Consider the following 24,350-nt stretch of genomic DNA (forward strand, 5'->3'; position numbering starts at 1 on the left):
TAGAGAGAACATTTTTTTTTTATTTTGTTCATATATCCATCAAACTAAGTTGCATGGACGTTAAGAGGAATTAAGGACATTCAAGTATGCATTACCATCTTGACCCTAAAACTTTTATCTTGTATAGCCTTAAATACATACAGTCTTGTTCATTATTTTAGAAAGGTTGTTCTCACATGTTCATAAATGCTACTCATAAGGTCTGCAGACTTGAACACATTTCATTATTGTGCACCAGGCATGCTGGAAATAATTTCTGAGAGGATTCATGGAGAAAGAACTGTGACTGTTACAATTCTGGTAGAAAACAAGGAAAAAACCTCAGAAATGCTGAATGCAAAGGGCTGCACAAGCTTCTAGTATAAATTCCTGTCATGTACATGTGAAGAATATAACTTTACTGTTATTATTTTTCTAACTCTAGAAAGTAGAAAATGGGACTTTAATTAGTAAATTATAGATGATTTTCACAAAAACCCAGAAATCAGTATGGTTGGTAAACTGCAGAGGAGAAAAAAAAGTATTTTCATTTGAAGTAGTTTTCTACTTCTGTTAAAAGTGTCTTTACAATTAAAATTTCAGACTTACTGGTAATGTATTACATGTATTTTTAACCTTTCATGATTGTTTGCTTTAAATGAAATACAGTTTGTGATTATGAATAATAATCATTAATTCTCACCAGCATCACCAGTGTATGAAATGTGCGAATTATAATAACATAGATTTTAATACAGTATAGATGTATTAAGTAAGACATACACATGTAGTAGGCTCACCTAAGTTTTGATATGGCAGTTCTAATTCAGTGAGGAATTTGTTCCAGGAAAGACTTATGCATAGACAGTTCTATGGCAGCACCAAGATCATGTACTGTGCTGTAAAAGGTGATACAGAAATAAGCACATCCCCAAAATTCGTATTAGTATGATATCATGTAGCTATTTTATTTGTAGATATAGGCAAATGCATTTGCTTTTTGTCAGTTTCTGCATTCATTGATCAGCATCTTAGGGTTGTTGAAGCAGTACTGGCTTTTTGACTCAGTGATCATTAAGATAGCATTCCAATCCAGTACCAGCAGTCTTGGAGTATGGGAGCTCAAAACAAGAGCATGAATTTGGCTCAGGATTTTGTCCACTTCCAAATACTGAAACAGCTACAGAGGCTTCGGGCATGGCTGGAGTTATAGTGGGAACTACTAGAAGAAGTCCTGCATTTCTTGAAACCACAGATGCCAAGCTTTACTAAAAGGAAGTAGAGGAAGAATCCCTTGTGATTCAGCTGGTTCTGAACAGAACCCCAGTGCAGAGCAGTAAGAGAGAAATAAGTCATAGTGTGTGTTTGAGATAGGAGTAATGAAATAATTTGACAGTGTCAGCTATCATGAATTTTTGGGTTTTAGTCTCTCTGCAGTTGGTACATGCCAGCACTGTATCATCTCCAAGTCACTGGCAGGCAATATTTGTTTAAATTCCTGCTCCCTGCACTGCTGCATACCCAAGTGGTCCTCCTTTCCCTCCCTGGGAAGGAACAATGCAGGTGTCTGTGATAAGGTCAATCTGACATTTCACAGAAGATTGGGAATTCAGTCTAGGCTGGGGGCTCCCAAATGCCTCTCTCCCAGAACTACCAGTGACAGAATCACTTGTGGTGGAGAGCTTCCACCTCCCAGCTGGACCCATGTGTGAGCTGTGTGCTGCTGCTTGCCTCATTGCTGCTGGAAGCCTGTGCTTCAAGGGAATGTGTTTAGCTCATTCCCCCATGCTGCATTTGTATTGCTTCATTCTGAAAAGGTTTTAGGCAGATAAAAAAGTATAATCTAGGACTGAGGACTGGCATGGGAGGTATTTGATATCTGAACCAATTGGCTTCTGTGAGTCCATTAAAATACCTTATCTAAGTTACATTTGTCTGTAAAGCATCGCGTGCCAGTCTTGAAATGAGTTTATTTGGGCTCTTTCAGGTTATGAGTTTGTCAAACAAACATTTAGAAACACCATTTTCCCCACCCCCCCGAGTAACACCTTTTTACCCTTTGTCTTGTTTCCTCCTTTTTTTCCTTAATTTTATTTTGTGTCACTGTCTCTTAAATAATGTAATATACAGAAGCTTTGCTTCATTTGGTAGAATGTGGCTCACAGCTGAGGGCAGTCAACAAAGAGCAGATCAATTCAGCCATTTTTATGTTGTAGCTTACTTTGGATATTTAGCATAAAGAAAAACAGTTATTACTGTTGAACAGAGAATTTTAAAGAAACGGCAGGGAGGAATGATGCTGTTGTGCATAGAAATGGAAAAATGTTTTAAGAAGGAAAATAATGTGAAAATGTCTTACTTTTACATGAAGTGCAAGGCAATTTTTCTTTCACAAGATAATCAGTAAATTTCAATCCAAAGCAATTATGGGTTAAGCATTATGCAGAAATCCTGCTGATTTAACAAAAATGCTAATAAATGCTAAATATGAATAACCTGTAACATTCCTTCCCTTCCTCCCCCTCAAAAGCATGAAAATGTATTTTGGTTTTGCACAGCTGCTGAAATTTGACTTCATTTTAGATCTCTCTTTTCTCTTGTGCGTTGTCAAATTACTTCCTTTTTGAATCCTTGTCTTCTGTAACATTCTTTTCCAAATTTTAGAAATTTTGCTGCCTCTTTCCCATTTCCTGTGCAGAGAAAAAGCTGTTGTGTTTAAGTTTCAATAAGAGCTTCTTTGAGATCATAGGAGAATTTGGTGATAGTAGTTGTGTCTTCTTATAGCCTAACTCATCGCAGGTCTTGAACACCTCTAGAGGTTCTTCTGTAGGTAACATAACCACCAGCAGCTGGTAATTAAAGAGAGGGGGCTTGGGATGAAAAGGTAACAACTCAATTAATTCAAAGGCACATTAGGAAAGGATTATTCCTGGGAGTTGTTTCTCACAAAATAATTCCTCCAGTGGGGATATACTGAGAATGCTTCTGTGGTGAGAAATCCACCCTGCAGGTGAATACTTTGGGCCATATTAGTGGGTACCACTTCACCTTGGGGCTGAGCTGGACAGCCCAGCAGAGCTCATCTTAGAAGGGGATTTAATTTCAGGATTTCTTGATTTTGGTGAAGCTATAGAGAAGGGGCTCTGGGTCTTCCAGCAATCAAATCTCCTGGCTTTTATTGAGGACTGTGGGAATTCTCTCCCGGTGAGACAGAGGAGAGAGGCACTTCAGCATCAGCTGTTCTTCTCAGGCTTTACAGAAAAGCCTGAACCTCACTCAGGTTGTTTAGTGCCAGACTGCTACTTGATTGTACCACTGAACACCTCTGAAAATCTTAGAGAAACTTGAATGGAAAAGGAGAGAGTGCGTGCTTTGTTTGGTTTGGGGTTGTTTTTTAAAAATCTGGTAGACTTTTCAAAACTACTTTTTCAGCAAGAAATCTCTGCATTCCTTACTAATCCTTCTTCCCTTCTTGCCCTTTTCTTGTGCTTTCTCTCTCGAAATATTTGATTTTTACCTTGTGTGTATCTTACCTTTGTATATAATTTTTTTGTGTTTCAGTACTTCTAGTTCCAGTACCATTAGGGTCTTTTAATGAAAGTACCAATCAAATGGAAATCCTAATGTTTCCCCTTAATTGCTGTTGATCAAAGGCTGTAGCAGCTGTGGCCAACATTCATATTCAGATTCATTTTGCTTGCTTTTAAGATCATAGTTAAAGAGTAATTTCATTGTCTGTTCCTAATTTATATTAACTTTCCTTGTTTCAATCATTTGTTTTGGTAAGTAACTGTTAGAGGCATGTGTTCTCTCCCCTTCCCTCCAAATGCCATGCTATAGTGAAGTAGTTGAAGTTTGAGGTGATCTGTTCCCTAACCCATCCTGTAAATATCAATGCTAACAACAGTGTCTTGTGTTTTTTTTCTTTTTCTTTTTTTTCTTTTTCTTTTTTTTTTTTTTTTATCAATGTGCTTCTTCCTGTGTGAATAATTATGTGTCTAGAAACAGCCATGGAGTGATTTTGCTGTACTGAATGGGGGAAAGATTAATAGTGACATTTGGAAGGCAAGTATATTGTCAGATTTTAGAACCTTTACTACTATTACCCTTGTTTTTTTGCATGGCAGTGGCTGTTTTCCCCTTTTATTTTTCCATGAATGTCATTCATAACCTAGGCCAAAGTGAATGGGGGTATTGCTAGGGATGTCTAGCTCACAAACATGCTGCCTTTTCTATCTTTCCACTTGGAATGGATTCAGTCTAAACTAGCAGGGCAACTGCCATGATGTAACAAATAAGATGCCTGCACTGAATGAAATGCAGCTTGAGAAATATATATATATATATATATATCTATATATGCATGCCTCTTTTCAACTTCAGCCAGAAATACTATCGCTTCTTCGCAGGGAGGATTTAATTTCCCTTTGAGATAAGAAATAACATGATGGTGTACTTAATACTATTAAAACTATACTAATAGCATTGCCTCTATCTCTAGGACCTGCATGCAGCCACTGTGAACCCAGACCCAAGTTTGAAGGAGTTTGAAGGAGCAACGTTACGCTATGCCTCTTTGAAGCTCAGGTACAATGACTTCAGAGGTCTCAGTGGAATGACCAACTCTGTTTTGTGTTGTGCTGTAATTTTCGTATGATTTTAAGACTGATATTGTTTTGTTTTGGTTTTTTTATGCCACAGAAATGGTCCACAATCTGATGATGATGATTCCTGTAGCATCAACAGTGATCCGGAAGCCAAGGTCTGTATGAAGATCCATAATGGTATAACAATTAAAAATCTAGCAGTTGTAAGCATAAACTTCCAACGTGCAGAATGTCCCCTAAGTTTTGAAATTAAGTGTACCCCTCCTCTTGGCACAATGTGGATTGACCATGCAAGACTAATTCCATCAAGGGAGTTTGCAGATCTAAAGCTTCCTTCGGTTGGGTCAGGCAAGTGTGACTTATTTTGAAATCATGTAAGCTGGGAAATTGGATTTTAGAGCTCAAGATTCTACTGTCCAACTGTAATAATGGTCCTTTTGCACAACTAAGTGAGTGTCTGAGAGAGGGCTCTGGTTTTTATTATCTCTAGATAGCTTCCAGGGGCATTCAGTGACAGAATTTGCTCTTCTTTTTCAAGTTTGTCCCTTTTTAAGGTATTCTTCCTTTTTTGTGTGTCTGCTTCAACTTACAGCTACTAACAAGGAAGTTACCTTTTAGAACAAGAAACTTCATTTTTTGGAAGAGAGAATGCTACTTTGAGAATGCACTTCATAGAGAAAAATTAGGCCATTATGTGACAAAGCACCATAATTAAATCAAAGCTTTTACTGTTGGAATCTAAGGGTTTTGAGGAGAAAGAAGCAGCAGAAAGTTTTATATGCTTGCATGTCTATCTCCAGATTTGCCTTGTTGATAATTTTGCCTTTTGCTTGCATCCATTATTAAGGGTGTATATAAATCTCTATAATTGAAAATACAAGTAATTTAAATAAGTATTTTGGCTGTGCCATACAGCTGCAGCAACTGACAGGATTTGAAGCTACTTATTTGCAGGAACAAATATGTATGATACAGAGTTGATAATTTTAATGGCGTTAATGATACATTTTAAGAGAGAAAACAGACTGATCATGGCACCTAATTTTCCTTGTCATCTTGATTATTTGGCTTGTGATATTTAATTGAGATGTAAATAGTTGTACTTTGCTTGGCTCACTGGTAGTTTAAAAGCAAGTGCTAAATTCTGAGCACAGTAAATGGAGCTGAAGGAGTGAGAAGCTTTAGGTTCCAGTCCTGAGAACAATAGAGTTGCTCCTTTCATGATGAGCCTTATGGTATGGAAAGCTTTAAAGGGAGACAGTATTTTGGTATGTCTATGATTTTACCAGGTGATTTGCACTGAGTATTTTTTGAGCTGTTCCTGCATGGAGGACCATGGCAGTAGTTTTGTGGACAAATAACTTGTGCCATCACCTCCCTTCCCTCTCTCACTTGCTGTTGAAACTTCAGTATTTTTGGATCAGGTACCTCTCTGGTGTCTGTGAAATGGGACAGTGCCAAAAGCTTGTCCTCTTTTGTCTATCACAACTGGTTTTGTTTTACCAGTTCAGGTAAAACTATGCTGATAATGCTTATATGGGTAATTAAACCTGAGCACTGGAACAGTCACAGAAGTGACTGAGAGGAGCAAGACAAGAAATAGAGGATAAACTAGACATGTTTTTGCCTTTTTAAAAATCACTTGGTTCAAAGCACCTTGCCTGATTTCTGCCCAGTGCAGATGCTGTGCAGGGGCAGCAGTGACCAGAGCAGGTACTGTGTGTTCCTGCAGGTGAAGCTCAGCAGTGCTGGCACTGATTTGCAGCAGGAGAGGCTGAGGGCAGAGCTGTTCAGTGCATCTGCCTCTGTCCCACAGATAGGGCACCTATGGCCATATCTCACAGGAGTGGCAAGTGGTCCAGAAACAGCAGGGACAATCTTCACCTGTGGAAAATGCTCTGAGACCTTTATTTCTCGCGTGGATGGGAAGGGGATGGGGTAGGTGGATTCCTTGCTAGTCCATTTTACCCCAAATATGTAGAGACTGAAAGAAGTCTGATAGGATTTGAAACAGATGACTTGAAAAAATCAGATATTTTTAGCCTTTTAGGCTCTCCTCTGCCATATTATCTGCCTTAACTATCTTTGATTGAAGCTTGCTTTTGTGGGGCAGCAAGCCCAGATAAATACTTTTGCTTCATTTTATCATAAGAAAGGAGAGGAAAGGGGTTTTTTTTGCTCATTAAACTATCTATTGGAAGAATTTGTTAAAATGAACTTTGTTAGAGGTGTGTTAGAAATCTTAAACCTATTTAAACCTAATTATGACATTGGCCAGTACATTTGTGAAAAAACCAGTTGTCTCTATGGCACATTTAATGCTGTATTTCAGCAAAGGGAACCGTGCCACCTTGTGGGAGGCTTTAGTAGTTCTCCCCTAGAGAGTCAGTTTCTGCAAAGATTGAAGTGCTGCAAAAATGCCTGCTTTGGAAAAAGCATGTAATATGATTAATGTAACTGTTGTAAGAAAAGTGACTTCTGCAGCAACACATTTAAGTGTTGATAATTATCAGTAAAGAACAAATGTTTCTCTATGTATCACATGCTTAAGATGCAGTTCATGGTTTCATGTCTGTGGCGTCTCGGTCAGGTTACTGCAGAAGGTCACAAAGGAGAAGTGGAAAGGGGAGAATTATTACCTCCAGCTCCTTGATATCATCAATTTATTTTGGTAGAAATTTCTTGAAGAGATGGCTTATTGTGCTTGATGAGGATCCTAATTCTGCATGTGAAACATGCACAGCTAGAAATGAGTTTTGGATTGGTGCTTCCCAGGAGACAGATCGTAACCTTCCTGGTTAATTTATAGAGCAATGTGTGCCTTCCTAATTGAGTTTCAAGGAAGGCAAAAGATGCTTTTAGCAATCTCAGACTGTAAATTCTTCTGGGTTGTCTTTTTTTTCATTGTTATAAAATACAATGTCCCTATGTAAAAACATAGGAAGGTGCTAAATTTTTTCTTATGTCCATATATAGAAACAGAACCTCCTGGGAAACCTGTCACTGTCCCTAGGAATGGCATGGATTTTCAGATTCCCTACCCACATTGGTTTGCTCAGCAAAGCTTCACTTTTCCAGCCTCACCATTTTAGTGCTATTTGGATCATTTTTAGCTATGTCCATTATCTACGAATGGGAAGAATGTATTTAATCCTGTGCAAGTCCTAGGCATTTACTCCAAAAGGCTGTTCTCTGCTTTAGAAATCAACAAATGCTCTGGATCTCAAAGGAAGAGAATGAGACTATTTCCAAGAGAGAGAGCATCAGGAGATGTTGATAACAAGTATTTAAATTTAGTGATTCACCTGTAGGTGAATGAAAACACACTTGAAGACCTGGGAAGTGAGTTGGTGATGAATTTCTAGGGATTACCTGTCCTTTAGGGTTTAACCAGATGGCCTTTGACAAGGTGACTTGTGGCTGTTGTGAAAGTGGCCTGTAAATCAAAATAATCTATCTAAGCACTATCAAAATAATTTTACAAAATAATATGTGCTGCCCAAGGATTTAATATCGATATCTTGACTGCTTTTCTTACTATAGAAACAGGTGTATGTGTTTTGGAGACATTGTATATTTGCTTCTTTCTGGTCTTTTCCAGAAGAAAGCGCTCTGCCTAGACAGAGAATCATGTGTAAATAATCAGTGTCTATCTTTGGGGATGGACATGAATCTGATTTCTGATCCCAGTGAAGACTTAACCTGAGAGAGCTTTTGCCATGTCCAGCAATCCCAAGAAAGGATTCTTTTCTTACAGTCAAAGCAGCTTCTAAATTCTTGGTGCAAGCAGAGAGTATTCAGCATTTTCCAGCAGTCCACCTCAGGCTGCATTACAGTCTTCTCACAAGCTCATAAAATGCTGCAAAAAGCCTCAATTCAATTAATTTCAATTAATTAAATTTGAGGAGTTTATTCCACCTTAAGTCTCTTTTCAAAAGTAGATTAAATCTAAAAGAGAAATAGGGTATCTTCAACAGTTTTTCTTCTAAAGTGGTATTTTTGCTTGGTTTTTGGATTAGGAATTTGTTTCTTTCAAAACAATCTTTTGTTTTCATTTCCTAGGAAATAGCATTGGAAGAAATCTTTACCTGTTTCTTTACGCTTATAAGGGAATCACAGTGTGTAAACCCATGTATTAATTTAAAGTTTCCTCTTAAGTGTCTTTTGTGGGGCTTCTTTCTGCTTTGACTAGTCCTCCTGACAAACTGATTCAATTGTAATCTGCCATTCCACCTTTGCAGCTCCTGGGTAGCAATGGAGAGTGGTGGGGTTGGCTGTTTCTAAACTGGGTTGTTGTTTTTGCCATTAGCAGCACTAACTCACCCTCACATGTATAGAGCTGCTGCAGGTAAATGATGCAGGTGCTTGAAAATGTTCTGCTTCAAAAGCAGCTTTAGAAATAGCCAACTAAAGCACTAAACTACATATCCTCAGTGATTTATTTTTTTAAATAGTCTTTTTCATGTTGTGCATTAGACCTTTTAGAGAATGTTTGCTTGTTCTTTATGTCTGTGAATGATAATTATTACTATTGACATCTGTTGTATCATCAGGTAAAAATTGCTAATATCATGATTGATGTACATCATAATACAAATTTCTGTCTAGAGGATATTTACTTCCACCTTGTTCCTAAATGGAGCCTTGTTTAGTCAAATATGAAGATGAGTTCAGGGCGAGGAAGATGCAGCATTTTCCCTAATCTCATGGATTTACTTTATAAGGGCATACAGAGTTACAGTATGTTTTTTTGTTGTACTATATGTAAAATATAAATATCTGGGATAATGTAGCCTAATTTCTCAAGCCATTCAAGATTATAATGAGATTGTGCAAAATATTATATGTCTTTCACTCCTAGGAATCCCATATATCTCTGGGATCTAATTAATGGTGAACCTAACACACACAATTAGGACATGAGGGCCCAAACAGTAGGAGGGATATAGAGGAGACATTTTACTTGTAGTCTTCCTTAGAAAAACACATCACAGAGACATTCCTCATGCAAAAGAGAATGGAAACTACTTGAATATTTACCACTCTTTTCCAGGTTCATAATGCAAGAATTACATCTTGAGTTTGGGGGCATTATCAGGATTTGTTTTGTTAAGATACACTGTACAAAAGGTTTGCACTGGGCTGGGAGATTTCTGCAGGATTGGGAAAAGAGAAGATAAATCAAAGGAACACCTTAGTTTCAAATCAAAACAAAGGATCTTCATGGCCAGTGAAGTTCCAGAGTTGACAGTGGCTGTGTCTGCCACAGGTGTGTTGACCAGGAATTACTGCTGGGGTAGGTAAGACCAGAGGTGCCAAGTGCATTACAGGAGGATGGCTGATGCAGCTGGGAGCTGTGTGGCTCCTGCTTTGGGACAGTCACTGCCTTTGCCATGAGTGGCCAGGTTGTGGGGGCAGTTTGGGTGCCTGCCAGTGACCACTGTCCTTGTGGGGAGGCAGCTTCCCTGGTTGCCAGTCAGGTGAGGTGACACTGGAGGGAGCCTTGCCTCTGGAATTGCAGCTGTGGGACACCCAATGTGCTGCTGTGGCCTCTCAGGCATGGGATACTAGGAAGTGCTGGCTACGTTTGAGAAAACATGAATATACCTATTTTAAATTTTTTTAAATGATGTTGTTTCTTCTATGGTGGCAGTTTGTATTGCTTCACTAGGTCAAAGTGCCAGTGTCATCTGCAGTACTTTTCTCATGAAGGTGCACAGTCCAGTTTTTCTTGGCTGGAGTCTGTGTACAGCATCTTGGTGTGTACAACCGTGTAACAAACTGTGGTGGTTCAGTAGAACACAGAAAACCCCAGGCTGCTGATCTAACCATTTTTTTTCAGGAATCTTCACTTCCTAATGTTTTAATGTTGCTTTTTTTAGTAGTTTTACATCACAGTTTATTCACTGTTTTATGGTGCCACACAGTAAACTTTTAGTGGGCCAGCAGTACTTGGGGTGTGATTGTTGAAGGAACCCTCAGGAATGGACACAAACTGGGAGAAGCAGCAGCTCATCACACTCATGTGCCACAGGCAAAAACTTTCTGTGGCCATTGTGCAGCCCAATGGATTCTGTCAGCAAGCAGCTCCCAGTTCAGCCCAGCTGGGCTGGTATTGCTGGCACAGCTCCCTGCCAGCTCCCCAGCAGCTTTGCTGCTGCAGTGCAGAGCTAATCCCAGCTTGCAGCCCTTCAGGCTCCCCACTTGAGACCAACCATTTCACCTCTAAAACAATCTATGTAGCCCCTGTCAGCTTCAGCTCTGGAATGGCCTGTTGACTGTGAATTGCCTCTTGAATTTCTGTTCATGCTATTGCTACAAAATGAACTGACAGATATTTTTGTATTTCTCTTCAATTATTTACATTACCTTGCCAGTTTAGGGCAGCTCAGGGAAATAACTTGTTCTAGTTTGAAATGTTACAGTGTTTACCATTCCATGGCAGAGATGTTTAATGGAAAAAAGTGCTGTTTGAATTTATGTGTCTATATAAATATGTACATTTATTTCTGTTATAAATTGCACATACACATTTTGAAACCAGCATGATACAAACTTGGTGAGTTATTTGTCCATTGTGGACTAGCTGAAAGGTGCAATTATGGAGGAAGTTCATTTAAAAATCAATTAAAGTAGAATATTGAGTTGAATGACAGAGCAATATTTAGATAGCTCTAGCCAGCTTGTATATTTATTTTAAGTTCTACTTGTAAATTTTACTTGAAAAAATGAGACATTTTCCTTGTCAAAATTTTCTGCATTTCATCCAAGAGAAAAGGGATAATATTTATCTCTTTAAGAGATGTGAAAGCATGAGATATATATGAAGCATATGTGGATCATAGTGCCATGTTGCACATTATGCATTATTCCATATGTTTGGAGATGATGACTCCGTGGTGCTTCAAGGAGACAGCATGACAGTAAGTGGGTCCTCAAATGTGAGATGTCCACCAGGGCTCAAGATTTCTGGGCTCTGGATTCATGCTTATTTGAGTCTTTTTTGAAAAGTGGGAATTGATCAATAGTGATTTAACTTCATTGACTTTCGATCCTGTTGTAAACATAATTTCTGCAGAAATCAAATTACTTGTAATAATGTTGCTTCTAAGGAGACTTTAGTGAAGCTGGAAGATTTTTCTCCATTGATTCATAAGGTCAAGAGTTCACTTAAAGGTTGGGAGCTCTTCAGGGGTTTTTGTTTCCTTTAAAATTTGGATGTCATGCATATTCCCTTTGAAATTATGCATCACAGTACTAAATAAAGTACTGCTGGTGACATTAGAAGCACTTATATATCTGTCAGCCTGAAGAAGAGCTTACATTGGGAAAATACAGCATTTAAGGTTAAAGTTAATAAGTGCAGAGCATGAGTTCTAAAGAAGTGGGTGCACACATTCTTTATGCTCTGTAAACTCCTGTAGGGCTTGTCTCTACTGACAAGCATATGTGTTTGTGGGGGTCATGTTTGTGTGTCACAGAACAGCAGAATCTGCTTGAATTGTCCTAGGCAGTTCAGTTACTCTGCAAGATAGACCTGAATTTGAACATCCTTTATTATTAGTTTCTAGTGAAAAATATGACTGCCTTTTCTTAAATGAGGAAGCACAGGTTATATTTCACTGTACTAAAATGAAGCCCAAGCCACCCTTAGCTTAAAGCAAAGTGCATAAACCCATCCCTTTAGGATCTGAAGGTATCTGTAAAGCATCTAAAGTGAAAACCTCTTCTTGCTGAGAAGACTAGAGAAAAGAATAAGATGATTTTAATTTATTCTTGAGAAGGGGCTGTTAGAGAATGGTAGTGTCCATTCTATTTTTTGCTCAAATGACTGGATTTTAAAAGATCTTTACCCAGCACAATGTTCCTGCAACATTTTCTTGCTTTGGTAGAGCAGATTTGACCTCTGGCTGTAAGCCAGGGAGAACCACTGAGACAGAAGTATTGAGCTCAAAACAAGAGAGGAACTTTTGTCATTCTACACATTGAAGTCTGCAGGTCTGGAAAAATGAGACTGTAGTGGCTTGGAGAATGAGTAAGGGACTGTGAGAGCAGAAAATTGGACACTGACCTCCTCTAAAGAAGTAATGTATTATAAATGTTATTTTATAGTATTTGTTAAGTTGCTATATTTAATTTTAGGGGAGTTTAGTTTATAATCATCTGCCTGAAATAGCGTTTATTAGTGATTTGTGAATTCTGTTGTGACCTAAATACTTCTGTCCTTATTTTTGTATTTCATGTGCATTATCAGTAATTCAAGTAATACAAGATGAACTGCAGCAGGAAGCTGGAAATGTTGAAAAGTCTTATTAGATGTTTTTGATTAAGCATTTTGAATTTTTTGTAGCGAAGAACTTTTATTTGACATCTGTGATTATTTCTTTGAGAAAGTAAATGCACTGCAGTCTCTTCATGTCAATTAAATGAAAGTGCTTGTTCATTAATTGCATAAGTTCTTTTTATTCTCTTGTTGCTCTATCTTTGATCTTCTCTTGTATTTTCATCTGAAATCAATGTAATCTTTCTTGCTGTGTAGTAGGAAAATAAACTGGAACATACTTCTTCCTCAGAATAGAAAGGTGTTATGTTATCCTTCCAAAGCATAAAATAATATAATATGGTTTTTTCATTTTCAAACTATCAAAGAAAATGCAAGTGAAATTTTGGTTGGCTGCATAATAAATGGTTAATTATGTGACCTACATGCTCTGTCTGAGGCACAAACCTGCTCAGTGGTCTGTGATAAAAGACCTTATTAAATATTGTAGTGATTTACATGTCTGCAGGCAGATATAACCTTTAAAAAGGAACAATATAATAGGAAACAAAGGGAAACTACTCAAAACCAAGTCCTGTGGGCTTGGAAGTAGAGAAGAAACAAGTAGCACATATTTAAAGCATCAAGGCAAACATACTCTTAATGCAGATGTGTTTATAGTGGCTGCCAACAGCTGTGTAATGTGAAAAGCAATCTGTCTGTGGTCTGGCAATGTACATCAGTTGTTCTCAAACTGATGCTCTAATTCACTTTCACCCTGTTGTGGGATCTTTTCTATCCACACCTTCATGATCCATCCATCTTCCAACACCACTCTGCCATCAGTCATGTGCACTTGATCTCTTGTCCTGTTTTTAATAGGGGACTGTGTTTGCTTTGTCTTTCTCAATTATTTTATTTTCTTTAATGCTACATGCTTAGCACTGCATGAGGCAACAAGTAGAGTTTGCATTTGCTTATGGTTAGAACTTTGTCAGAGCTCTCTGTCCCTGCCAAAGCTCCTTCCAGAGTTCCTCTTGGGAAAGCAGAACCTGCCCTGTGGTGAAGGGTTTGCAATGCCAAAGAGCAAAAGTGTGATCTTGTGGTTTGTTCATTTCTTCAGTCCTAAAGTTCCCCACCTTTAGGCAATGTTTTGGATCAGAACTGCACTGCAAGAGAGGTTTACAGCTTTATACAGAGTTCAGTTGGCAGCATTTATGAGTTTGGTTCTTAGGTTACAAATCATTAACCCTGAAACATTGATTGGATTTGCAACTGTTCAAACATAGGTTCCCCAGAACTGTAAAACCAAGCAGCAATAGCTGTGTTTTCATTTTTGTTCACCTCTCTTTTCTTGGGCTAGTGTGTGATAAGGTAGATTTTTTTTTTCCCTGTGTGTAACTTCTTTGTACAATGTCCTGTGTAGGCAGGCAGGAAATGTGAAGTGTTCAGTCAAGATGAAAATACGAGATTATTGACTTACCATGGTTTAAGTGACACTTTTTCATTCACTTCTCTCAGCCATGCAGTGTTTGTGGTAGTATCTTTGATCTTCCCAATCCCAAACAGCAATGTTTGCACAGTACACAACTCCTAAGTATCTTTCAGCCTGCTGTATTTATCAACTTCTTTTGTTTTTCTTCAAATCTGTTTTTCTTTGCCAGCTCTTGGAACAAGAGACAAGCAGACAGCCTGACCAGGCACAGAAAACTTTCTCTAAGACAGAAAATAAATTAGATAGACTACTGTAAGACAAAAGTTGACATTGGGATTACTTTGAAATTATGACAGGCCAATAATTATTAATTGCCACTAATTATCTCTAAGCCTTGAGAAGAGATGCATAACAAATTGGCATTGCCAGGACTACACTCTGTTTTTTAGCTTGGCTTGGTTTGCCTCTAGGTGTTAGTTCCAGAAGACAATAGAGTGCATTATCAAAGCTCTTTGGGGTCAGAGGAAGTACTTACTTTGTCTCTTGGCTTGTCAGTGTCATTGGTGGGAGGCAGGGGACCATGATGCTGTGTTAATGTGTTAGAGTTCCAAGAAAGTCATGCCTGACTCAGCCAGCCATGGTAAAAATTAGGTCCTGCCTGACTGGGGCCACTAGGTGGTTTGTTTCTGCTGGGGTTTGTGCTCTTTTGTTTTAAAGGGAAGAGAACCTCTAAATAATGAAAGAGGAAAAAAAGCAACCTATAATAAAACATGAAGTGGATCTCTGACAATCCAGCTGCTGACAGACAGGCAGGCATGCTCAGACTTCCACCTCTCTCCCACTCCACATTTGTATATTTATATACTTCTGCTCTGGTGATGCTGAGTGGACCCTGGTATGTCACATGTGTCACATGTTACTGAGTCCTCCTCTTTTCTAGTTCTGAGAATCTACATGAGGGTCAACCATGACTGCTGAGCCACATCAGCACATACATTCACTTAACCACAAAATACAAAGTTTTTGGCCATTAAGTGTATTTTGAGCAAGAGAAAGTTACTTTTATATACTCAGGTACATGCATTGCCTTGTGAGTAGAATGTTGAGTCTTTTTAGGGTTTATTGAGAGGTTTTTATGTGCAATTTTTGGGAAATTGGTTTGTTTTCTGGAGCTGTTCTAAAGCATTTTGTTTGGGTTATGGTAAGGGCTACTTGTAAAATACACAAAAGCTTGTGAGGTGCCAGAAGCCAAGGGCTTTCTCATGCCTACCTCTCTTGGAAGCACCAAGAGGGAATAAAGCAGGGAAGGAAGCCAGGTCCTTCACATGGAGGGCAATATGTGGGGTAGGCAAGAGTGTTGTGTTCTGCTCACTTCACTGTTTTGGCAGTGGGCTGCATCAATACAGTGGATGCTGCCACCAGAGAATTTCAAACATAGAATAAAGAAAGGCTGGAAAAAAAATAGCAAAACAGTTCACCATTTTTACTAATAAGAGATTTACCTGCTGTCAAGTTGAATTGATAGTTTTTCATCAATTTTGGCCTTCTTAAGATACAGTCTGTTCAGTGCAAGGACTACATAGGTTGGATGGACCTCTGAGCAATCTGGTCTGGTGAAAGGTGTCCCTGCCCACAACAGGGGATTGGATGTAGACAATCTTTAAGGTCCCTTCCAACCCAAAGCATTCTGTGATTCCATATTTATCCTTGTGTTCAGAAAGCAGCTAACAAATTGCAGATGAGGTTGAGATGTGAAGAGCAACAAGGAAACAGTATGCTTATTGTGTGTATTTAGTTCTTCACCCCTCTTATGATTTAGAAAATGTTTCTCTCTGGCAGTATTCTGCTATTCAATTTAATATTTAAATACTTGTAAAAAACCCCTTTCTTCTGGTACAGTAGAATCAGTATTTTTAAAGCTTGCAAAGATAAATATTTAATACCCCAGTGAGTATAGTATTACTTTTAGCAAGATTCATGAGCATCTAATATGCCTGAAACAATTCTGCAATCTTAAGATTAGACCACCTTAATAATTGCTAAAAAATGGTGGGGGTTTGTATCTTGTGCAGCCCTGAAGTGAAGAGCACCCCTGAGTATTGACCTCTCCTTTGTCTCCTCTTTCACCTTCTCCTTCATGGCCCTTCAGAATTAAAAGTCAGCACTTTTGTGGATTTCCAGAAGAGCTGGGTCAGGAAGCAGCAGTGTGGGAGAATTTGCATGTTGATTCTCTTGTTTGCAAAGAAAAAAAAAGAAAAAAATCCACAAAAAGCTGGAGGCATGAAAGGTTTTAATTTTTTACCTACTCTCACTAAAGGGTTTTATGCAATTGCAGAGTGTATTTGCTGTCTGATACCTGAGATGAGATGCAGCCTTAATGACTCCTTGGAGCGGGTACCAGGGGTTCAGGAAGCAGGCTCCTTCCTGCTTGGTGGAGTGAGCCTGGAGTGCACTGTGAAAACTGAAAGAAGGCTGAAGGAGAAGTTTTAAAGGGAGGGAGAAATTCATTAATCTTTTTATCCACTGGTGAATTTTATTCCTTCCTTAGTTTGCCAAAGTTGACACATTATGCATGTTTAAAATACCTTGGTGTTCTGGGGTAGGGGTTTTTTGAGGGCAGCTGTTCCCAAAGGACACACCAGTGATGGTGTGTGAGCTGGATCAGCTCACTGGCTTCTCAGCAGGGTTGAGAAGGTGGCAAGTGAAGACTCAGCTTTTGAGCTCTGAAGCTGCTTTATTTACTGCATCCTAAGGAGGATTGGTAGCTGCAGCATGGGCTCTGTTGCAGCTCCTGGGCTGTGTGGCTGGGGGCAGCAGGGCTCCCAGCAGTCCCAGCCTGCCTTCCTGCAGCTCCCAGGATCACACTCTGCTGTCCCAAGGATGCTGCTGACAGCAAGGAAAGCTCTGTGGCACAAGGCAGCAGCACTCAGCCAAGAGTGTTGGTCTGCTATTGCTGACCCTTTAGCACCATCTGAAGCATTTGGTGTGTCTGCTCAGGAGGTTCAACAAGCAGCCTCTTGAGCCCATTGCTGTGGCTCAGAGTGAAACACCTGTAACCTTCTCTGGAAGGAGTCTTGGTCTCGTAGGCAAACTCCTGTAAACTTAGTGTGAGATCTGTATTTCTCCCACCATAATGCCTGAGAGCAAATGAGCCAGGTTTTGGTGTTTTTTCAGAATAAATGTCGGGTTCGGCTGTCTGTCTCTGCCCGGACATGAGTAGGGTGGTTCTGGGGCAGCCTGCGTTTCACAGGACGAGTCTGGACTCTTCAGCTTTTCGATCTTCAGATTGTTTATTGTTTCTTATCTACAAAATTTTCTGTCTGCCCAACAGAGGTCTGACCTGAAAGACAGCCAAGGGCACTCTGACCACCCACGGGGCGGTCATGTCTTTTTATACTAAAATCTACGTACATGATATTTAGCTTTATTTTCCAATACTTTTCACCCATGTTGGCAAGTGCACCTTCACCATGGACCAATCCCCAAGTGCCAACATCACCACAGAAGATGGAAGACAAGAAGAAGAAAGAAGGACGAGACACGCCCTGATCCCTCCATCTTGTCTCCATAACCCCCCTGTACCAAAAACCTTAAAGTCTATATTTCACCCTGTAAATGTGTCCCTGTTACACCCTTCACTCTAAAGTGATTCTCATGTCCTCAAACTGCTGTGATTTCTGTGGATGGATCAAAATCAAGCCACCAAACACTCTTGGTAACATTCCAGGATTTCCGAGACCCCCAAGGGTTCTCTCAGCAACTCTGGACATCCGGAGTGATGTGCTGAGTTCCCACAAATAAACACTTTTTATTCTTTACCTTAGTAGGTGTAGGGTAGAGATGGTGCCATTCAATTTCTTCAATTTTTTTTTGCTTGCAAAAAGTGCCATTTGCACAAAATAATGTTGCCTTGGCTTGTTCTGCCAACTGAGTGCTCTAGTTGGCTAAACATCTTTCTGCTAACAAATGTATAATTAGAGTGTTTTATTTTAAAGGTAATTTTGAATTTCTTCTAGAAAAAGCCTAGTTTCCTCTTATGATAGCTTATCTTCTTCTTAGCTTTGAATTTGTTATTGTTTGCTATTTTAGGTAACTTACTATAGAAGTGATTGCTGTAATCCACAAAAAAGTGTAATTTTCTGGTAAGAAGCCAGACAGTGGCTATCTCACAGGAGACATAATCCAGTAGTGTTTTCTTTCTTTTCAATTATAGCTCTAGAGTCTAGCTAAAATTTCAATTCTACTCTATCTATAGTTGTGGTTTTTCCTTTTTTGCTTTTGTATTTGTGTGTATCCTAATATCTACTGCTCCCTTGTTTCCTCCTTTATGTTAACAAAATTATTTTATTGGAAGGCATTGCTGTTACCTCCACAGATACCTTTCATAGCAAGTTATGCATTCTTCTTCTTTCCTTTGAATGCTTTCACTTTGCCATTCACAAATTCTATTTTCATTTACTTATCTTTGTGTGTAAGCCCATCTACAAGGTCTTAATTTTTTTTCCAGTTCTAGATGGAGACCTTTAACATTAACTGCCTAGTTGCTGTTGTATGACAGATGGTTTTTGATTTATTTCTAGTGCTTTGCTGTGCGATCTCTGGGCTGGGTAGAAATGGCAGAAGAAGATCTGGCTCCTGGAAAGAGCAGTGTTGCTGTGAACAATTGCATCAGACAACTCTCTTACTGTAAAAATGACATCAGAGACACTGTTGGCATTTGGGGAGAGGTAAGAGCAGAGTGAACTTCTCCTCTTGGAACATCCCTCTCACATCATAAAACATCTCAAAGGAGCAATTCTGTAGACAGCTACTTCCATGTTCTGTGTTTGGGATTTCACTACCTCAGCCTGGCACTGCCAAATAAATAAAAGGGTTCAGGGAAAATGTTGACTTTTTTGTTCCAAACTGCTCAGGACAGCAAATGCCCCAAAGAGCTCACTTTCCTGTTACATCTGTGCTAGTACACACCTGTGCACTGGCAGCGCTGGGGGGACACAGGCCAAAACTGTTGAAATTCAGTGTAAGTCTTCTTCTTGACCAGAGGTCTGAAAGTGATGCTTTGTAACAACATTTTCCAAGGTTTCACAATGACAAAGGGCTTTAAGGAATCCCACACTGCTGCAGGGTTGTGGTTCTGAAATATATGAGAAGATTGGAACTGATGGACAGGTGGTTTATCTTACAATGATTATTTTATCAGTGTTTCAGAAGGAAATTAATTATATCTCATCAGTCTGTCTGTTGGCTCCTCTCCAATAACTCTTGAATCTCTGCACCAGTGTCATCCAGTTTTGAAGGATGCCAGATTCCCACACACTGAAGAAAAAAGAGAGAGCCCAGCTTTCCTCTTTCCTGGTTTGCTGAAGGGCCAGTGTGCCTTCATTGTCTGAACCACAGTTGCTCTCTGCTTCTTTCTGAGTTGGCCCAGAAAGAGAGGATAACTGTGGGATGTCGGGGAAAATTGAAGGGACCTTCAGGTTTTGTGATGTAGAAAATACTGTCAGGTATTATACCCCAGGTGTGCTGGGGACAGATGAGGAAGGGGAAGATCTTGAGGGGTCAGTAAGTGTAACAAGAAGGGAAAAGGGGGGACATACAGAGGACATAGGACTAAAAGCCACAGTAAAACATCTTTGTTATTTGATGGTTCATGGAACAACTTAAACTTCTGCCAAATCTCATTTTCTACCTCTCTCCTGACATATTTTCAGAAGGGTTACATTAATGTGGATTAGCTACACAAGAGCTGAATGGAAAACTGACAAAAGAGTGAATGTTGTAACTTGCCTTTGTGTAATCTAAGAGAAATGACACTGCCAAACAAACAAAAAAAAAAAAAAAAAAAAAAAAAAAAAAAAAAAAAGAAATCAAAAGAAAGACTTGTCTACATTTCAGTAAAATATTCAGGAAAAATAACATTCAATCTCCCAAGTTATTATTGCAGTCTATGGCTCCAGTTCACCATCCTAACTATGACCCTAGCAATGCTGAGATGGTATGGGGGAGCAACTGGGAGAAAGTGCCCTTAAAAATTAAAATTATCTGTAAAGGAGCACATATATAGTGTTCTATCCATTTAAAATAATTTCAGAAGGATTTTTATATGTAAGAAGTATATATTGCACACATAAATAAACAAAATAATATTATTTTCCTTTCTTTCTTACACCTGGGAACAGTTTTCTTTAGATAATACAGCTAGACAAACTATTAGAGATATGTCAGTGATGGGCTTTGGACTTACTGCTGACCCCAGGAGAGAAAAAAACCCCAGTATCTTTACATGTGTGTAATTTCATCCATATTTCAGATAGCAGCACTTTGATCACCTTGAAATATATTGTTTACTTTGAATCCTTATGATTTGATTTGAGTTAATGTTCACATTTTTTCTATTTCTCTCTGTCAATCCCCTTTTTCTTTGTTGGAAACCCTTGCAGGTTTTCAAGCTAAAATGGTAAAAAGTTTTGGTCCTCTTGAATGGATGTTTAAATTAAGAGTGCTGTTCATTAAAAAAAAAAAAATCAGCCTGACAAAACAATAGAGACACTGCTTGAATAGGTGGCTCCTGAAGTAAATTGTCTTCCTGATTTTAAAAGAGTTCATTACATCCAACCACATTTTCCTGCCTGCAATGTAAGGCTTCAAGAGTGATTAGAAGAGGCATGTCTTAGAAAGGAACCTGAAAAAAATATACTCCATCACTGATGCATCAGATGGAGCAATTACAGCAAGAATCTATTATGGAGCTAAATGACTGCATGTAAGAATTTTAAGATTGCCTAAAGATTTACTTTAGCTAGAATGTAATAAAAGTGAAATTGCGTTTAGGACTAGCCCCAAAATTTTATGATTTAAAAAACTGCAAAACAAACCACAAAACCTCCCACACCCCGGGTAAAATCCTGACCCTGCAGAAGCTTTGTTAGTGGCTTTATTGTGGGATTTCATGCCCTTTGCTCCAAAAGAAATTGCCTATAAATTTTGAACTTCTACTGTTCTGTAAAATCTAAACAGAAAAACACTGTTCATCTGTTTGTATTGCTCTTTTGCCATGAATTACAGTTCTGTACATTGCAATTTCACTTAAATGAAAAAGATACCTTCTTGCCATTGACCTATATAGTGCAGCCTGTAACACTTCCAGAAAAACTGCTGGGATTGAGCCTCTCTTTGCTTTATTCACTTTCCCTCCATGGCTTTTCCTCATCTCAAACCATCAGATCTCTGCAGCTCTTCAGCAGTCTGAGACATTAAAGCCTGTGTTCAAGCTCCTAGCCTGTCTAAATAATTTCTTTTTGACCTATGCAGTGCATTCATCTCTAAAATAGCTTTTGTATAATAAGGCAACAAAATTTAGCAGAATATATTGCTTCTGGCTGCAGACAAGTGATCCCTTGAGCATTGCAAGCATCATTTCCTGTGACTTATGTTACTTCTCTGCCCATTCTCCAATTTTTTTTCAGCTAATTTGAATTCTGTTTTGTTACTCTAATCCCAGTGTATTTTGCATGAATAACATATTTTTCCTTCTTGTAATAATTTCCTTCTGGAACAAATATATAAGTATAAAATGGGTCCAAAAAGCAATCTTTGTGACACTTGGTAGCATTCCTCACACAATTTGTTTGCTGCTTCTAACCTCCAAGCAAATTTCTCCCTTTTTGTCTTCATGATGTTTCTTTTTCTGTCTGCCACTAACATCTCAGTGCTGCTGGTTTACCCCATTTTTTTGCATGGCTGTCACAGCTACATCTGTTCTGCTTCTCTAGGAGCAGCCTATATATCCAGTCTTGCATCTCAGCCACAGATGTGCTTTTTCCATCTGGCAAAAAATGCTTGTTCAGGCTTTGCTCATAGCAGGTGTCACCTGTGTCTCCCACATCCCTCTTGGTACTTGCAGTGCCAGCTCTGTGTCACAGCTTCCCTTGGAATCCCTGTCAGGAGATGGGCAGTGCCTGCCCCTTGCTGCCTTGCCTATAAACTGGGCAGAAAGCCCTCACAGAGTGACATGAATGTATTTCTTACACAGGCACAAAAGTAGGCATCATTAAGACTTGAGCCTCTGTAACCAAGTGGGAAAAGGGTTTCTGTGTCACTGAGATGAGGAAAAAAAGGTCAGTTTTGAAACATTAGTCAGTAGGGATTCAGACCCTTTCTGTTCATGTATAGATTCTGGCACAAAAGAGAGGAAACAAATGACTCTGTATTTAGCTGATAGCTTCCACCTTCTGATCAGGAGCTTGTCTTACTGCTCAGCAATAGGTCCAGGATCATTGCTATGGGAGCTCATTGTCTGAAGAATATGTGTACAGCCTCCAAGAAGAGGGATATTACATGTGCTAGAGGAGGCAGCAGACCTTTTACTAATGCTATCAAGAGGAGGAAGATAAGCATTTGTGAATTAGCATCAAAAAGAGAATTTTCTCTAAATTTATTTCCTGCAAGAGAAAAAAGCATTATCCTTGTTCTTACATGCCAGAAGAACTGGGGAGAAGTCCTGGCTCCAAGATTCTGCATTCACTAGTAGCATTCACATTCAGTTTTAATGCTGGGTTTTCCCCTTTAATCTTTCTTCAAAGAGTAAATCCTTTGACATGTACAAATTTGTCTGTTCCCATAATCCATTGGTTAAATTTTATGGAAACAAAACACTTTGAAGGAAGGAACTCTGCCTCATAAGTACAGGTATTGATATAAGCTTTTACTATGAGTACAGGCCATGATTTCCCATATATTTGGAAGAATTTACTGAAAAACAGATGAACACATAGCTTGTTGAATAACTCAGTAGTTTGGGTCTGAATGAGTTGTATTTAAAAGACATCAAAGCTTTTTGTGATTGGGATTGTTTAAAAATATAGTAGCAAGATAACAGCTTAGATCTTTTTCACACCAGAAGCATATGAAGTCTTTTTCATTTGCTCTTGGAACAACCCAAAACTTTGAGTAAAGATGAAGCCAGTCTGAACAGCACAGACATAACACCTTGAGCCCAGCCAGTCTGAGGGGGTGATGCACTGTGTAATTGTGCTTTGTCTGGAACTGCAGGGCAAAGACATGTACCTCATCCTGGAGAACGACATGCTGAACCTGATTGACCCCATGGACCGCACGGTCCTGCATGCGCAGCCCATCGTGAGCATCCGAGTCTGGGGCGTGGGCCGTGACAACGGCCGGTGAGTGTTGGCTCTGCTTGTCTGCCTTGGTGCTATTTCAGTCTGCTAATGCATACTGCTCATTACTCTGTCCCAGGGCCTGGGAAAAGGTGGGTAAATTCTTCTTTTTGTTGCTGGTGTTACTTTTTAAACTCTGCTTTTCATGGTGTATTGCTTGTATGCTGTTTTGTTAAGCCTGCCTTTCAGATTAACTCAGTCAGGTGCATAAAACTGCACGTGTAACATTGATTTGTTTCAGATCTATGTAGTACTTTTGGTATAAAAGCATGTTTTCAAATATGTTTCATAGTATGTTTCTGCTGCCTATGTGAAAGCATGTCTTTCTGCTGGTCCAAGTAAATGTAATACCAATGCTCTGACTGTTTGTGTGTGCTTATAACTTCTTGAGGTATTTAATATGATGGAGGAAAACACTGGATTGAGGGAAAAGAGTTTAGTCATTGCTATTACTTCTAGATCTTGATGTAAGAATATCCCCAAGGATGTTGCAGAAAACTGAGATTTGTCCCTGAAATATCCTGCCTGTGAGCTGAAGCTGTTCCTTGTGGTAGGAAGCAATCAGGAGTGTGTGCTAAAGGCCTTTCTGCCCTAGAAGCAGTGTTTCCTTAGGTTTCCTTCTTGGCTGATCTCTTGGTAGCATTCTTGTTTGTCGTGTAATACTGGTGAGGAAACAGGGTTGTGAAAGTGACTTTCACTTGGACATTTGGAGCAGGACATTGAGCTGCCTCCCAGTCTGATTGGGCATTTTGATGTAGTGAAAACATTGCCATTCACATTGAGAAAGTCCAGGATCTTAGCACAGTACCCATCCTGACACAAGGATGGTAAGGATTGAGTAACACTAGCAAGCTTCTGCTTTTTGTGTCCATGTTTGGTAATGATCAGGTAAG

The 24,350-nt window shown here is 39.2% G+C and overlaps 1 protein-coding gene across 12 annotated transcripts in view; it reads left to right on the plus strand.

Moving 5' to 3' along the window:
- Positions 1-24,350, plus strand: part of APBB2 (amyloid beta precursor protein binding family B member 2) — a 164,814-nt gene that overhangs the window by 101,192 nt on the left and 39,272 nt on the right. For 8 of the 12 annotated variants that reach the window (XM_077177586.1, XM_077177587.1, XM_077177580.1 and 5 more), the window contains 5 exons: positions 3,982-4,044; positions 4,481-4,566; positions 4,681-4,741; positions 18,862-19,008; positions 23,333-23,460. In XM_077177586.1, coding sequence (XP_077033701.1) covers positions 3,982-4,044; positions 4,481-4,566; positions 4,681-4,741; positions 18,862-19,008; positions 23,333-23,460 — 485 coding nt within the window. The remainder of the gene's footprint in view (positions 1-3,981; positions 4,045-4,480; positions 4,567-4,680; positions 4,742-18,861; positions 19,009-23,332; positions 23,461-24,350) is intronic. The other 4 variants (XM_054633564.2, XM_054633563.2, XM_054633565.2 and 1 more) reach the window with 1 other exon arrangement.

The sequence above is a fragment of the Agelaius phoeniceus genome, chromosome 4 (assembly GCF_051311805.1).
Source record: "Agelaius phoeniceus isolate bAgePho1 chromosome 4, bAgePho1.hap1, whole genome shotgun sequence".
NCBI classification, from domain to species: Eukaryota; Metazoa; Chordata; class Aves; order Passeriformes; family Icteridae; genus Agelaius; species Agelaius phoeniceus.